The sequence below is a fragment of the Archocentrus centrarchus genome, chromosome 16, assembly GCF_007364275.1.
Source record: "Archocentrus centrarchus isolate MPI-CPG fArcCen1 chromosome 16, fArcCen1, whole genome shotgun sequence".
NCBI lineage: Eukaryota > Metazoa > Chordata > Actinopteri > Cichliformes > Cichlidae > Archocentrus > Archocentrus centrarchus.
The window spans coordinates 2,257,096-2,272,203 of NC_044361.1; the positions used below are offsets into that span (position 1 = coordinate 2,257,096).

Sequence of the window (15,108 nt, forward strand, 5' to 3'; positions counted from 1 at the left end):
GGATTGTATTGATTGGTGATCAAATTAACTATTGATTACTGCACAAACAATATTGCCGTGCTCCCCACACTTATGTCTTTCTCCTGCTCTGGTTCTCCACATTTCCTGTGTTTCAAATTTAAGGCAAAATGCAGCCCAAAGTCTCAGATACAGCTGCTGATACAGATGTTCCCCCACACTGATGTTATACCACCCTATAATAAAAACCTGCACTTTGTTTTTTCTGCACTACAGACTTTTATGTATTTTTATTTTACCAGGAAAATCTCATTGAGATTTAAAATCTCTTTTACAAGGGAGTCCTGGCCAAGACTGGGAGCAAAATACTTCTTAAAGTATGTTTAAAAAGAACAGATAAAATAAAATGAATGCAAACAAAATACAGTGCAGTTCCCTTAAAATTAAATTCGGTGACATAAAAATAGTGTTTTGAATAGTATTTTCATTGTTATCACCATAATAATGTGAAACAAATATGTGGCAGAAGAAAAGCCTTTAACCTGTCAGATGGATCAATTATTTGGTTATTAAAAAAACCTCACCAACAATAAAGGAATTAATGAAACAAAAACAGGATGAGTAACAATAAGAAAGGCGCCGTTTTAGCTTCATGAAACCGACGTCACGGGCGCTCAGAGGCTAACAAGTTGTAAATGGCAATGAACATCGCGTCCTCCTTTCCACCTCTTGACAAAGTGAACTTCACGTTGTACCGAGCAAGACTTCGAACCATTGACTGAGGCCATGAACTTATCCAGAAAGTATTTACTGAGGTCACAGAACTTTTCCTTCTGTACAACCCTGACCCTTTTTACAGCCAGAGGAGCCCATCGCTGGTTTAAGGCGCTCGTTCTTTGGGTTCGTTACACAGAGCTGGAAGCCACACTTAACCTTTTCTAACAGCAGTTATCACATATACAAAAATCTTCTCATCTGGTATTAAGTTGTAGTTTTATTTCTTGACTTGAGGCTTTTATTGTCCTGTATCGTCCTCCTCTCTCTATCCTGTTCATCTTATCTACACTTACAGTCAGGAAATGAAATTTCACCCAAAAAACCAGCAGCCTCCCCCACTGATATTTATGAAGCAACTTTTCTGGAGGCGTTCACTGGTATGCATTTTTAGAGTATTTCACAGTAGCTGTGCAGAGGGCTGGACCGGAGCTTACCCTTTTTATAATGTACTTGTGAATCATTATCTCAGTTGCGGTGGCAGAGGAGCGGGCTTCTTTTTGTGGAAGTGGATAAGTGTGTGTATAAAACCAGTGTGAGTATAATAGTTTGGCTTTTGCTCTGCAGCAGGTGTCAAACCACCAGTCTGGTTTTAGGTGATCAGCTCTTATGTGAACAATTGTTGGGCCCTTATTGACGTATGTGGGAGTGGACTGATGTTATCGCTGCCCAGTGTCAGTCTGTTAGTCTCTGAAGAAGACCCATTACATTTACATTATGGTGAAATATACTCCCTACCCTCACCTATGGTCATGAGTTTTGGGCAGCGACTGAAAGAACGAGATCACAGATGCAAGCGGCGGAAATGAGCTCATTTCGAAGGGTGACTGGCTTCTTCCTTAGAGAGAGGGTGAGGAGTGCAGCCATTTGCGAGGAGCTCAGAGTAGAGCCGCTGCCTCTCCACATCGTCAGGAGCCAGCTGAGGTGGTTCGGGCACCTCTTGGGCATGTCCTATCGGGGCAGAGATTCTATCTCTCGGCTGGCCTGGGGATGCTTTGGATGAGCTGGAGGAGGTGTGCTGGGGAGAGGGAGGTCTGACTTCTCTCCTTAGGCTGCTGCCCCCGCGACCCGACCCCACATAAGCAGCAGAAGAAGATGGATGGATGGATGGATGGATGGATGGGGAAAATTTGATTAAGCAGAATATTTTGAACTCTTCCGGTGAGATTGTTGTGGATTATTGCGCTTAAAGGAAGCACAATAATCCTAATGAACTGCTTGATTTGATTCAGATGTGTAAGTCGGATATGTATGTATATATGACTGAGAGCAAAGCTACAGAAAACAGGCGTAGAGCATTTATTAACTACTACTATTAACATCCAATGAGACTATGACACAACACAGTAAATTCACAGGAATGAGTGAACGTCAGATGGGGTCTTGACAATGAAAATTTAGGTGTTTAAACAACATACGAACCTTTATTTATTTTTAAACTGGAAACAGCTGGAATAGTGGTAATAAATCCAGAATCCTGCTGGAATGAAGGAGGCAGTTGAACTTTCTAAAATCCACCTAGTCAGCAGACAAATTGTGGTGTTCACGTGTGCGTTCTCTCATAGTGTCGCTGAGTCAGATAAAGTCAGGAGATGGGGAGAGAGCGAGCTGCAGCAGCCGGGTGTAGAGCAGGTTGAGACGGGATGAGAGATGATTTATTTATTTATTTTTATCAGTGACATAGTAGAATTTCATAAGGCAGCATTTCAAAGCCAAAGATTTAACCCTGTGAGGTCCAATGGTCTAGTCATACCTAATCACTGTAGGCATGCCATAACTGCAAACCCTTCTGAAAGGCCTGTGCCACAATCTGACACGCACATCCCCACAGCCTGCAGTGGCTGTAACTGGCCTCTCAGGTACCTTCGTTTTCTCCTGCACGTTTCTGCTTCTTCTTGCCACCATTTTTCACGTTGACTGGAAGCATCTGAGATCCTGAAGCTTAGGTGATCTCATTGAAATTGACTTTTGTGTCATTATATTTTAATGAGTGATTTTTAGCATGTATTTGCATGGTGAAATTGAAATATAAATGAAAGCAACTTGTGATCTTACAATAAAAAAATGCAGTGCAGCTCAGCAGCATATGTGCCAGTATTTGTATTTGAAGCAGAGCAGTGGAGATCTGGGGAAGGGTAAAAGGTCCGTTTCTGTGACGGAGTCTCACTCCCACGCTCGATTCCAGTTTATTTTCCCATCACTGGTCCTGTTGACTGTTTCACCGGAATTTTTCTTGGTCCTAGATTGTTGGATGGGATTGAGTTCCCTTTGTGGCGTAGAGGTGAAATTCCTCTGCTGTAACACTGCTGAAGGCCTCAGAGATGAAACCCTGAGTCGTTGTTGGATCCTTGTGAGAATTAGTCCCATCTTCTGTTCACTCCATAGGGTACTGAATGTCCTTCTGACAGTAAACCTCCGTCTTATTAATTCTCTGGTAAGAGGTCAAAATTCCAGTGTATTCCAGTTTACCACTGTAGGGAAGGAAGAGCTTGCTTATGGAGAGGGGACCTTTGACCCTTTTTGGAGTAGCATGAAAGGGCACATCTTATGAAAGGGCACATCTTGAGCAGTGTTCATGGGTTAAAGAAATGTCCTACACACTGCTGGGAAATACTGCGGTCACCATGAAATAAGATCTAGTACTGGTAATGAATCAAATCTCGGTTGTGTTTGGTTGATGGTCGACATTTCTCTCAAGGTCCAGTAAATTCATACCAGCCATAAAAATGACCAGGAAGCAATTACAGAAGGTTACATGGTCACGGGTAAAGGCTTTTTAGAAGAATATATCAGCTGTATGAAAAGAGGAAGCCTATTGCTTCTCTTTTCATACAGCTGATAACTGCAGGGCACACATCACTTACAGTATGACTTTCACAGGCTTCAATTTCTTAGTAGCTTATTGGTAATCACTTCGAATAGCAATTAGGAAGTGGACTGATTACTCAGTGTTTCATTTTTTTCCCCTTTCTTACCCCATTTTTGAAAAGAACCATAACAAATGAACTTTTTGTGAAGCCCTTATAGGATCCAAACTGATCAGTTACCCTTGCTCGTGTGTCCTGGTGTAATTGAGTTGATTGAGCAGGCTGCCCCCACAATGCCATGAAATGCCATTGGTCAGGGTGTCAGATAAGGTAATCAGGATGCTCCTTTAGCCATATTATTATTGTTGTTACATGTTGTTACATTATAGCTCTTTACAGTTTAAGTATTTTAATAAAAAGTGACGGCTTTTGTCTAAAGCTCAGTAAAGAATCAACCCTCTGGAATATTATTAACTTTCTGTTGTATTAACGAGTAAAGGTTCTTAACAAATTAATTAACAAATTAATTTGTTGTAACTGTGACTAATGTCTCAATCCAGTACTGGGAACATGATAGGCTCTCTCTCCATGCCTGGAGAGCTGATGATGTTAAAGCCTGGAACAGCTCCATTGAGAACAGTTTGAGGAAAATGGTGGTAAGCAATCAGCTCAGCCCACCCAAGGCAAGTTTTTTCCCCATTATTTCTGTCTTCTTATTTTTCAGGGCTGAAAATATCACCATAGAAAAGCTTGTTTAAAATTTAAAGTTTGAGGAAACATTTTAACTGCTTGTGCTGATTTTGTTGCATGTTTTTGTGGATTGTGTTATGCAACCGTCACCGAGGGATGTTAACAGCAAATCCTTTGGGTTGTGGGTTTCAGAACATTGCATTGTAACACGATCAATGTTTTCACTTCACCTGACAGTGTGTGCTGTGGTGTAGTTTCTACTTGGCAGATAAATCTCAGAAGGCTGTGGGTGGATGTACACTATCTGGGCAGACGTATTGGGCCACACCTCTTAATGACTTCATTCAGGTGTTTCATTTAGTCCCATTGCCACAGGTGTATAAAATCAAGCACCTAACCATGCAGTCTACCTTTATGCTTGTGAAAGAGTTGGGCTAAAGAACTCCCTGAAAGAGAAACCACTGTTGCAGCAAGTCAGCTTGTGAAATTTCTTCTCTCCTAGTTATTTCACAGTCAACTGTAGGTGGTATTATTGCAAAGTGGAAGCATTTAGGACCAACATCAACTCGGCCACAAAGTGCCAGACCGTGCTGAGGCGCCCGGAGTGTAAATGTTGTCAACGTTCTGCTTATTTAATAAAGCCCAACTTCCTCTGCCGTTAACATCGGCACAAAAACTGTGTGCTGGGAGCTTCAGCATGCTGACGCTGGACTCTGGAAAAGTGGAAAGATGTTGCATGAAATGAGGAATCATGCTTCTCTCTCTGGCAGTGTGACGACGAGTCTGAAGATGAGACTGTGTTTGGTGAAGGTCAGGAGAGCGTCACCTGCCTGACTGCATTGTGCCAACTGTAAAGTTTAGTGGAGGGATAATGGTGTGGGGTTGTTTCTCTGGGGTTGGCTTAGGCCCCCCCCTTTTTTTTTGTTTTTAACCAGTGTTGTGAAATCATAATGCTTCAGCTTACCAAGACATTTTGGTAAATTTTATACTTCCACCTTTGGAAATTGTCAATTATGCCCTGCATGACTTTGCCCCAGTGCATAATTCAAGGTCTATAAAAGCGGCTGCATGACGGCTCTATGTACACAGTTTTGTTCCGGATTACTTTTCTCCGAGGTCGTTCGCGCCCCACAGTTTGAGAAACGCTGGATTAGTTGCTCTGCACATACACCCACTGGATTGGCTGGTGACTAGAATCGGTCTGTGTTCAGCTGATTGGCCACGACCAGGCCGATCAGTATAATCAACTCTGTGCTGATCCACTGCAACGTGCCAATGACCTGTCCAGATTACTGTAATTTAAAAAATCTGGACAGATTATAGTATCTGGCTTCCTTATAACGTAGCTGCAAATGCTGTAGTTGGTAATTTGCTAGCGCAGCATCTGCCAGTCCCTACATAAACTCAATCAGCTCAGAAGTCTTTTCTCTCTTTTTTGTGTGGTTAACTGTTATTCAGCATTTATTAAATCCAACTCTGACATGAGCTGCTCAGCTCAGCTGACAGTACAAAGAAGCAGAGTACACCAGAGAAACTGCATTGCAGTTTGGAGGTGAGGAGAATACATTGTGGCACTGCAATTAATTTTCAGTTGGATTTTATTTGTACAAAAATGCTCTGTTCAGTAACTGGAGCACCGAAACTGAAACCTGTTGCAGATCAGGAAAACACAGTTTGAAAAGGTCAGTTGTTTATAGCATAAACATATTTCCGCAAAAGAAAAGACAAATGAGAAAAAAAAAACAAACAAAAAAATGCTGTCAATTATGGTTTTCAAAATAAAAGCCTGAATCAGGCAAGCTGAGAACTGGACAGGTCAGACTTTTACAAAATCAGAATCACCCAGGAAAACTTACAAAAGATGCCAGAGCAAAATTTGAAACAAATAATTTTAATATATTGATGTAGTTGATCAATTAAAGGCTAAATACAAGATATTTTAGTGTTACCCAGCAATCAGACATGTATAAATATGAATTTGAAGGTTTTTCTAGACCTTTCAGATGATTAGTCAACACTCCTCACTTTCTACAGCAGTCATCCTGCTTTGCATGCTTTGTGCTGTGTTGTATGATTATGCAGTTAATCAAAATGTAAGTCCAGTTACAATTACAGCATCCAGCAACTATTAAGCAGTTATTTTTTGGCATTTTTTTTTTGTAATCATGCTATTGTTTTCTCTCGTTTTTATTTTTCTTTAACAGCAATGTGCTTTGCCCCCCCCCCCCCCCCCCCCCCCCAACCACAGGATGTGGCAGGTTTAGATCAGCTTTGATTACAGAGTCGTAAAACCAATTCAGTTCTTTGCAGACACTTTGTTTTCGAGAAGCCCGGCGAGGAACATCAAAAAAGGAAAAAAATTACTATTTAAAAGTTCAACAAATGCACGATTGTTCCAGACGCGCAGCTGCGGCGATGATCTCCATCACAGAACAGACCAAAATAAATGTGATTGTAATTTTTGCCATAATTGAGTGGCCTCGCCATATTGATTGATTTGCATGGTTAGTAATTGTGTCATGGTTAGAGAAAGGTAGGTAGAATAATAGGAGAAAAAAAAACCCCACGTCAGATTGTGACCCAGATAAGCAGAGGATGAAACCAGAGTGCCAGTTAATGTGGTAGTATAGTATAGTTTTTTATTATGACTATTTTGGATAGCTGCCCCTCAGTGGACAGCCTCTCCTTATTTACTCACACTTCGGGGGTGTTAGGCATGCAGACAAAGGTAATTTTCCCCCTGAACAAAAAAAAGCCCCAGCTGATCAATCCAGTCCATATCAGTTACATTACATCACACAAAATCGCTTAGAGATTTATAAATGCATGGCTGAAATACTGAAAAGTCCTTATTTTGGGCCACTGCACAGGGAAAAAATGCACAGTGTGTAAATGAAAGATGAATCTGTAAAAAATAATTTTTAGAAAGTAAAAAAAATTGTATGGAGGCAGTTATATTTTTATATTTATATATTAAATATAAATATATTTTTTATTTCAGCATGAAAAACTCATGTGAAAACAGGTTTTAGTCACAGGTTTCATTTGTATTTGCTCAGGAAACGGCAGAGCTGATAGTTTCCTCTCGTGCCGAATCTTTTTATATTTTCATCATATGGAACAGAGAAACAGCTGGGTCTGTACCAGCTCTGAACTCCGGTGGGATTTGACAGCAGTGCAGCCGCAGAACAGAAAGTCCCCATTTGCTAATTTTAATAAAACTGAATGCTCATTACTGGAAGATTGTTTTTGTATGTTTAGTATTGAATGCATACAGTATAGTAAGCTAATATCACAGTGTGAAATTCAGTTTACAGTGTAAGATCTCATTGTTTGTATTTTTTCCATTTTTTTTTTCTTGGTTGAAATTATTTATTACATAAAATCTGTGAAGAGCTTCCCGATCAGTTCACATTTTGATACTATCGTCAATACAGAGTCGCAAAATGAAACTGATCAACTGTATGTTTCACTCTACTAACTTACTTTGAAGACTCCACTTCAAGGCTGATCTGTGGTCCTAAGTTGATGTCTGTTCCTGTATTAGTAATTTAAACAGACGTGCTCGCTTGCAGTTTGTTACAGCGATGCTACGCGTGGCTTCAGATCCGAATGGTTTACATTATTGTCTCGAATTAAAACAGAACACAGCAGAGTTTACCGCAAAAAAAAGCCATCCATCCATCCACTGAAGCAGTGGACTGTTTTAAGTTACACTTTTAGACTCAGATGTTTGTACACTTGGATTTGTGTTGCGTGCTTCCAAGGGCAAAGTAAAATGACTAACAACACAAGCAGGAGCAGGTTTTTGACATTGCCCCCTAGTGGCAGCAGTGAGTTAACGTTAATGTAGACTTTTGTCGGGAAGCTCTGCGGCTCTGCTTGTCCCTCGACTCTGGACCACTGCTCAGCTGTAATATGCACTCTGCTACATGCTGCAGACAGTGCCTGTCAAAATTTTTGAATATTTGAATAACCATGAAGTTATAAAAAAATTGTTTGAGAGTACTGCCAACAATGGAGCATGCTTTACAACAAACTATACGATGATACTAAAGAAAGTTTTGATTTTGGTGCATATCCAGCATGATATGCCTTAATGTGGCCATATCTGTGATGGGTCAATATTAGCTGTCTAGTTTATCATTTGGGCTTTTGTGTAAGGATGCATATAATTTACTCTTTTCTTTCTAAGAGTCCTACAAGGTACTTTGTTGGAAATATTTCTCCCATATTGGCTTCTCTTCATTGGCTCCCTGCTAAACCTAGAACAGAATTTAAAATCCTTCTCCTCACATACAAGGTCTTGAATAATCAGGCCCCATCTTATCTCAAAGACCTCATAGTACCATATCACCCCAACAGAGCACTTCTCTCTCAGACTGCTGGCTTACTTGTGGTTCCTAGGATACTTAAGAGTAGAATGGGAGGCAGAGCCTTCAGCTTTCAGGCCCCTCTTCTGTGGAACCAGCTCCCAGCTTGGATTCAGGAGACAGACACCCTCTCTATTTTTAAGATTAGGCTTAAAACTTTCCTTTATGATCAAGCTTATAGTTAGGGCTGGATCAGGTGACCCTGAACCCTCCCTTAGTTATGCTGATATAGGCCTAGGCTGCTGGGGGGGTTCCCATGATACACTGAGTGTTTCTTTTCACTCTGTTTATACTCCACTCTGCATTTAATAATTTGTTATTATTAATCTCTAGCTCTCTACTGTAGTGTGCCTTTTGTCCTGTCTCCCTCCCCTCAGCAGATGACCCCCCCTCCCTGAGCCTGGTTCTGCTGGAGGTTTCTTCCTGTTAAAGGGAGTTTTTCCTTCCCACTGTCACCAAGTGCTGCTCATAGGGGGTCGTTGTGACTGTTGGATTTTCTCTGTAATTATTGTAGGGTCTTTACCCACAATATAAAGTGCCTGGAGGCGACTGTTTTTTGTGATTTGGTGCTTTATAAATAAAATTGACTTGAATTTGAAATCTTGACGGCAATTCTGTGATTGTATGAATTAGCAGTAAATAAACGCTTTGTGCCATCTGGCTGCTTGTTACATTTGTATTCAGATGAAATTCTTTGAATTGACTTGTGACTGAGGTGATGCTTGTTGTCGGGGATTTAAGTAGAACAGTAGAGCAAAGAGTAATGGGTCCCATGTGACGCCTTCAGTCGCACAGACAGTTCATAACTGCCCGCTGAGCCAGAGAAAATGCAGTTTTCAGTCCGTTAGGGAATTCAGACTCCTATGGGATCTCCGAGCAGTTGGACATGTGCTGTCTTACTTAGTCCTCTCCCCCACCATCTTGCTTTCAATACACACGTCAAACATACTCTGAAACAGTAAAAGCATCAAAGTAAGACATATTACAGGTTTTGCTTGTGCCTGATAATATTGAGATAATAACATCAGACTCAACCTTTAATATCTCATTCATGTTCTCCTGTCCTGCCTTTTAAAAGTGCAGCAGGGATAAGCAAAATAAATAACATCTCTCCACAATGAAAACCTTGAACCTCGACTGCCCTGGTGTGTATTGTTCTGTTGCAGAGGATTCAATGAAGGGATGACTAATAGCGTGGCACAGTCATGTATTTTGGATGCTTATCCAAGAATATAATGTTTCCCTGTGTGGTTCCAGTCCCTGTTACCACACAGTGATGTTTACAGATTGAGTGGGGATTGGATAAGGTTGATCAATACTGGTGATGCAGCATGTACTTACTGGTGCTGTAATTTCTTGCTTGTGAAATATACTTTCCACCCATATGGTCCTGTGGAATTTTATGACTCTAATGAAGTTACAACTCTTAACGATTGACCATGGATCACAAATAAAGGGCTGATTAAAAGCCAGCAAGGAAAGAAAGATCTGCATCTTTCTTGCTAACAGTACATGGACACTGTAGCAAGTGTGTTCTGGTGCTCTGCTTTGCCTTTCAAAGAAACAGCTGAACAGAGGAAAGGGATAGTGATTAATATGTACCCTCAATATCTGATGTAGCTATAAAAGGCCCATCTGATCGTGATTATCTTGTCTCTTAAACACCATTTAAGGCTAACTGAAGCTGCACTTGAAATGGAAAACATTGTGGGCAACCTGACTGAAAAGAGACCTTTTGCATAAGAGATCTTTTCCTAAGGAAATATTAAATGCAAAGACAAGGGTGTCTTAGCAGTTAAATACGTGTTGTAGCAGTGGATGTATGTGCAGTATTATTATTTTTATTATTTTTTTTAAAGGAAGCACAGGGACATCGTGAGAAGGATGCATGGCATGATAGTCTTGGCTATATAGCAGGAACCGGACTCATCAGCAGGCAGTGACCATAACTCAGTGTCAGCATGCAGACATAAGGTCCACATTCTTGCCCAGATCAGAAGGATTATCTGCAGCGATGCATTTATGTTTAAGCTCCTATTTTATGTAAGGAATTCCCATTTTAGGTCAGGAACTAACTTTAAGCAACAGACTGCAAACTGAGGTCCGTCCATGATTGTTACAGGGAGACAGGATGAGACATACTCCAACACACAGATGGGATTCATACTGATGAATCAGTTTGAGAAAAAAAAAAATTATGTAATTGTTTTGGGATGTGTTTCATTTCAGAAGAGCCTACTGACAGCTTTGCTAGACCAGTTTTGACATTTATCATTTCTGTTGTGTAAGATGTTTATTATTACACTTGGTTGTATAGATGTTTTCATCTTGGAGAAGATTTTGTTTGGGCCTTTTTTTAATGCTTCCATCCTCATCAGTCCAGCTACTTTGACATCTTAACTGTACAAACAAATACTCTCACAGACTGGGCAGTCAGCAGCAGGGTGAACTGTCAGGAACATCCGCTGCTTTTGCTGCATCTTCTCCTCTGTGTACATGATATAATAGTGCCTATTGCCAGTCTCTGTGTACCTCTGACAGCAACAATAGCGTTTCAGTCATTCAGTAAATGAATAGTGCACAATGGAGTTTGATTACATTAGAGGCTGCATTGGGTTTGAAAGGGAAATAAAGGTTCAGGGTTTCTGCTGGAATGTAGCAGAAGGTATTCTAGCTGCATCATATGGTCATATGATGATTAATAAGGGTGTGGGTTTTGTGAAATGACTTTAAAAATGTAAAACGCTGTCCTTGTACTGAAGGAAGAAGCTGCAGCAGAAAGAGCAGGGTTCACTGAAAATGTCAGAAGTGCGACTGCTGTAGACGATTCGTGTGGGCGATACTCTCCTAAGGGAGAGTCCTCATGTCTGTATAATACTCAGTGACAGGTTCCTTAAGTCACCCAATGGGGTTGCTGCTGTGGGACCAAGAAGGAAGACTATATATATAAAACAGTGTATCAGAGAGCGGGGAGCATGTTGTGTGCTGGAAGGTAGAGTTACCTCAGCTTGGTTGCAGCAGCTTAGCCTGTTATTAGTCCTGTTATGAAAATGAAATAGACAAAAGTATTTAGATTTTAGTTGAACTGGAAAGAAATGAATAAAAAAAAAAAAGGAGACTGGGCTACAGGTTTAGTAGAGGGATTGATGGCTCTAAATTTAAGCTACATCAATTTTTTTTTTCTCTGTGATTTTTAAATAAGCCCCTTCTATACTTCTAGGAAGCTTTTAAAGTTAAACCTCGATAATCACTGCTTACTGTCATTCTTTCATTATGTTTTGTCCTCTACTTTGTATGAAAGGATTTCTGTTGATGCACAGTGTTTATTCTCTCTCTCTACAGGATGGAAAACAGCGCAAAGAAAGAAAGAAGACTGTGTCATTCAGTAGCATGCCCACTGAGAGGAAGATCAGTAGTGCAAGTGATTGCATCAGTACCATGGTGGATGGCTCTGAGCTCAAAAAAGTGCGATCCAATTCGCGCATCTACCACCGCTACTTTCTCCTCGATGCCGACATGCAGTCTTTGAGATGGGAGCCGTCGAAGAAGGAATCAGAAAAGGCAAAAATCGATGTAAAATCCATCAAAGAGGTTCGGACAGGCAAAAACACGGATACTTTTAGAACTAATGGAACCTATGATCAGATATCAGAGGACTGTGCTTTCTCAATCATCTTTGGGGACAACTATGAGTCCCTAGACTTGGTGGCAAACACTGCAGATGTAGCCAACACATGGGTTACAGGGCTGAGGTACCTGATATCCTACGGGAAACATACCTTAAATATGATCGAGAGCAGTCAGAACAACATGCGCTCGTCTTGGTTAGGTGATCTTTTTGATGAGGAGGATTCTACCAACAGCAAGCAAATTTCTATATGCACTGCTGTGCAGCTAGTCAAAAATTTGAATCCAGGACTCAAAAATGTGAAAATAGAACTGAAATTCAAGGAGCTTCATAAAGCTAAGGACAAATCAGGTTCGGAAGTGACACAAGAGGAGTTCATCGAGGTCTTTCATGATCTTTGCACCAGACCAGAAATATATTTTCTCTTTGTTCAGTTCTCCAGTAATAAAGAATTTCTTGATACCAAGGACTTAATGATATTTCTGGAGGCAGAACAGGGAATGGCGCAAGTCAGTGAAGAGACCAGTTTTGAGGTCATTCAGAAATATGAGCCCTCTAAAGAGGGCCAGCTCAAAGGTTGGCTTTCTTTGGATGGCTTCTCCAACTATCTTATGTCTTCAGAGTGCCATATATTTGACCCTGAACATAAATCAGTCTGCCAAGACATGAACCAACCCTTGTCCCACTACTACATCAATGCATCCCACAACACCTACCTGATAGAAGATCAGTTCAGAGGTCCCTCTGATGTGACAGGGTATATCCGTGCTCTGAAGATGGGCTGCCGCAGTGTCGAGCTGGATGTGTGGGACGGGCCTGATAATGAACCTGTAATTTACACTGGTCACACAATGACCTCGCAGATAGTTTTTCGCAGCGTCATTGATGTCATTAACAAGTATGCCTTTGTTGCCTCTGAGTTTCCACTGCTACTGTGCTTAGAAAACCACTGCTCCTTGAAGCAACAGAGAGTCATGTTCCAGCACCTAAAGAAGATCCTCGGAGACAAGCTCCATGTTGATCCTCCAAAGCCTGAGGACTGTTACCTTCCTTCTCCTAATGAACTGAAAGGGAAGATCCTACTGAAGGGTAAGAAACTGAGCACGAACTGCACCGCTTCAGAAGGTGAGGTGACAGATGAGGACGAGGGGGCAGAGATGTCTCAGAGGATGAGCATCGAGACTGCCGAACAACAGACTGTCGCACCCAAGAAATTCCAGCTGTCAAAGGACCTCTCTGACCTGGTGACCTTGTGTAAGTCTGTGGAGTTCAAAGACTTCCCAACATCGTTCCAGAAACAGAAGCATTGGGAGCTCTGCTCTTTCAACGAAGTCTTTGCCAGTCGCTGTGCCAGTGACTTCCCAGGTGACTTTGTTAACTATAACAAGAAATTCCTAGCACGGGTTTACCCTAGCCCCATGCGGATTGACTCCAGTAACATGAATCCGCAAGATTTCTGGAAGTGTGGCTGCCAGATCGTGGCAATGAACTACCAGACCCCTGGCCTGATGATGGACTTAAACATTGGCTGGTTCCGTCAGAACGGGAACTGTGGCTACGTGCTGCGTCCAGCCATCATGAGGGAGCAGGTTTCATATTTCAGTGCCAACACTAAAGATTCAGTGCCTGGTGTTTCTCCACAGCTCTTGCACATCAAGATCATCAGTGGACAAAACTTCCCCAAACCCAAAGGCTCAGGTGCCAAAGGAGATGTAGTAGATCCCTACGTGTATGTAGAAATACACGGCATTCCCGCTGACTGCGCTGAGCAAAGGACTAAAACGGTCAACCAGAACGGGGACAACCCTCTGTTTGACGAGAGCTTTGAGTTTCAAATAAACCTCCCTGAACTCGCAATGGTGCGCTTCGTAGTACTGGATGATGACTATATTGGCGACGAGTTTATCGGCCAGTACACAATCCCCTTCGAGTGTCTGCAGCCAGGTTTCCGCCATGTACCGTTGCAGTCTTTGACAGGGGAAGTCCTGCCACATACCTTGTTGTTTGTTCACGTGGCAATAACCAATCGAAGAGGAGGCGGCAAACCTCACAAAAGGGGCCTCTCTGTGCGCAAAGGCAAGAGGAGCAGAGAGTATGCGAGCATGAGGGTGCTATTGATCAAGGCTCTGGATGATGTCTTTAAAACAGCCGTCCAGCCACTGAGAGAGGCAACAGACCTCAGAGAAAACATGCAGGTAAGGCATTAAGTATTGATTGATTTATTTTTGGGTGGGTGTGTGTGTGTGTGTGTGTGTGTGTGTGTGTGTGTGTGTGTGTGTGTGTGTGTGTGTGTGTGTGTGTGTGATTAACCAGAGTGCACAAGCCCCTGAATTAACAATTCCATCTGAGATCTATTTTGTACGGCATGGATATTTTTGTCCGTCTTCTTACACGGTAAAGTTTTTGTCTGAAAGAGTAGACTGAAGAGTACTCCAGGTCACGTGTAGATTATAAACAGATTTACTACAAAACATCACAAGTAATGAAAAAGACTTCCTGTTTGGAAAGCAAACACACAAACCGCCACCCCGGACTGAATTAGATTTGATCAAATCCTTATGTATGCCAAAGAATGGAGAGAAACAAGCCGTCAAACTTAATGGAGAGATCCATGTTACAATGATCCATGTTACTGAAGTTATTCAGAGGTTCTTTTGTGTAAACTATCCCACATTTTTTAATGGTACCAGTGATGAAAAACATTATCAGCTTGTTTGTTTTAACTACTTAGCTTTAATCTGTGAACTTTAATGGCTTCCAGTCCACACATACTGTCATCCTTCTTTTCTAAGTTTGTCCTTTTTAAAAGAAATTAATTTTGTGTTTTATGTTCACATTTTCTGTCATTGTTGAAGATTGTAAAGAAATGCAGAGGGCT

General features: G+C 41.5%; 1 protein-coding gene across 1 annotated transcript in view; it reads left to right on the forward strand.

Annotated features, from left to right (window-relative positions):
- Positions 1-15,108, forward strand: part of plcl2 (phospholipase C like 2) — a 44,086-nt gene that overhangs the window by 10,864 nt on the left and 18,114 nt on the right. The window contains exon 2 of the mRNA XM_030749731.1: positions 11,945-14,425. Coding sequence (XP_030605591.1) covers positions 11,945-14,425 — 2,481 coding nt within the window. The remainder of the gene's footprint in view (positions 1-11,944; positions 14,426-15,108) is intronic.